The sequence below is a fragment of the Dipodomys ordii genome, unplaced genomic scaffold, assembly GCF_000151885.1.
Source record: "Dipodomys ordii isolate 6190 unplaced genomic scaffold, Dord_2.0 Scaffold13, whole genome shotgun sequence".
Classification (NCBI taxonomy): Eukaryota; Metazoa; Chordata; class Mammalia; order Rodentia; family Heteromyidae; genus Dipodomys; species Dipodomys ordii.
The window spans coordinates 11,795,326-11,797,641 of record NW_012267229.1 but is presented as its reverse complement, the minus strand read 5'-3'; the positions used below and the strand labels follow the sequence as shown (position 1 = coordinate 11,797,641).

General features: G+C 47.0%; 1 protein-coding gene across 1 annotated transcript in view; it reads right to left on the bottom strand.

Annotated features, from left to right (window-relative positions):
• The window catches only part of LOC105981607, a 25,669-nt gene extending 23,836 nt beyond the window's left edge, over positions 1-1,833 (bottom strand). Inside the window, exon 1 of the mRNA XM_013010819.1 lies at positions 1,719-1,833. Within this exon, the coding sequence (XP_012866273.1) occupies positions 1,719-1,794 (76 nt within the window). The 5' untranslated portion in view covers positions 1,795-1,833. The remainder of the gene's footprint in view (positions 1-1,718) is intronic.
• Positions 1,834-2,316: the final 483 nt, after the last annotated feature.

The window sequence follows — 2,316 nt, the reverse complement described above, 5'->3', positions numbered from 1 at the left end:
CTGTGGCTCAAGTGGTAGAGCGCTGGCCTTGAGCTGAAGAGCTGAGGGACAGCGCCCAGGCTCAGAGTTCAGGCTCCACAACCTGACCATAAATAAATAAATAAATAAATAAGTAAATGTAGCAGGGTAATCTGCCATGCTAGTATATAAGGTTTTTTGGAGGGCTAATGAAGCTACATATTGAAAGTTGAATAAAATACCTGGCAGGTAAAGAACACATCACACATTACATGGGAACAACACTGGGTTTTAACTTTGTTTTTTTCTGAGTTGTGCAACAGGCAGTGGTCACAGTGCAGGTTGCTCTCCTACCTTCCTTCCTGCAATTAGCCTTCACTGAAAGGCTGAGTAACATAACAAGGCAAGAAGAAAGAAATCTGGATATCTAGGGGGCTGTGGGTATCACCAGTGGTAGGGTATGGCTTAACATGAATGGGGCCATTTTGCTCAATATCCAGCTGAGAGAAAAAGAGAGAGAGAGAGACAGACAGACAGAAAGACACAGACAGAGACAGAGAGAGGGGGATTGAGACAAAGACAGAAACAGAGACAGAGGCATGAACAGAGATAGAAAGACAGAGAAAGAATGAGGAAAAAGGAGAAAAAATGAAGGACAAAGGAAAGAAGGAAGGATAAAAAGAGGAAGGAAAGAAGGAAGGAAGGGACAAAAGAAATAAACCTATGCTTACAAAACTGAGTTTCAATCTCAGCATCTCCACTGACCAGGGGAGGTGACAGTGGACAAGTTCCACTCTCTGCTTCAGTTTCCCCATCTGCTATTGCGATACTAGGAGGATCTATCACAGGAACGAGGCAGGCTTTCAGCAAATGAATAAAACAAAGTTCTGACAGCCCTGCCTGCCCCTCAGATGGGCTCAGCCAGTCACTGCTCACTGCTCATTTGGGTGCAGTGTATATGTAGTAGAAATACTTGTAAAAGTCGGCCCCCAGCCTTTTAGGAACTGTGGGGTCACATTACCACAGGCCAAACCTATGGAGCCAGAAAGCCTGTTATGCCCAGGACTTGGTCCTTGGGGTCAGCTTTATGGACAAAAGGGGGACAAAGGCAAAACAGGTTGTTGGGGGAGGTGTGAGCAGGGCAGGGTGTCCTGGCCTGTGCTAAGACAGGCCTCCATCTTGCTGTCCTAAAAGAGGGAAAACAAAGTTCCCATGAGAAAAGGGAGATGAGCAGGGCTGTCTGTGGGGACCTGTTACCTGCTGACTTGTGTGTCCTGTGAGATCCCTTACTTCAATGAGACTTTATTTGGAGACAAGGTCTGAGCTGTTACTCAGATGCTAATTTAACTAACCTAATTTAAATTAGGTTGTGGGGGGAGGGCCATCCAAAAGGACTGGTGCTGTTAGAAGAAGACACACAGAAACACACAGAGGACAGACCGTGTGCAGAGACAGGGAGAAGATACCAAGGGCAAGGCAAGAAGAGAAGCAAACCCTGCCTACAAATTGATCTTGGACCTCCAGCCAAGGAGCTACATATCTATTTCCTTTTCTCACTGAGCACACTGGGCATTGTTATAGTCAGGCCTGACAAATGAGTTCATGTCTTCAGAGGATGAGCAGAAAATTCTAGCCTTAGAGCTAGACAAACTCAAGCAGCTGTCCCTAAGCTTTCTCTGTGGCCTTGGGCAGGTTGCTTCATCGAGAGATGAGGAATGGGCTGGATTAGGAGCTGGGAACATGCTCAGGGCCACACTCACCTGTGAGTCCCAGTAGGAGGATCAGTAGTAGGCCAGGAGGAGCAGACTGGGGCCAGGAATCATGAATGAGCATCATGGAGACCTCAGCAGTCTGCTGTGTCCTGCTGTCAGTGTTGGGGAGAATCCAGACTCTGCTGTGTGCAAAGATGAGGCACCCTGCCTTTCTCCATGAAAGAGGAAGTGGTTTGTCATAGAGTCTGTCTTGGTATTGGGAAATAGAAATCCACTAACACAGGAAGCTACACAAGGAGGAGTTACCCAGGGTACAGTTCAGAATATTCATCTCATGGAAAGAATGCTTCTTGTTCACTGGGGTTTGAGCTCCATCCACTAAGACCTGAACCCCACCTTGAGGTTTTTGAGCTCTTGCTTGGCTATGAAGAATTTGCCCTTAAGTCTTAAGCCTCAGATATGGTTGGTTGGCTTGTGGTTTTGTCTTGTACCTGCTTCATGAAGAGTCACTCATTTGGAGGTAGAAGGAACATTCCCCAGCCCCATTCAGTGTTGGAGCAGATGTGACATGCTCCTGAAGTGCCACGCTGCTGTAACCCCTCTGCTGAGATAACTGGTTCACATAACCCAAAGTTGGTGTGATGTG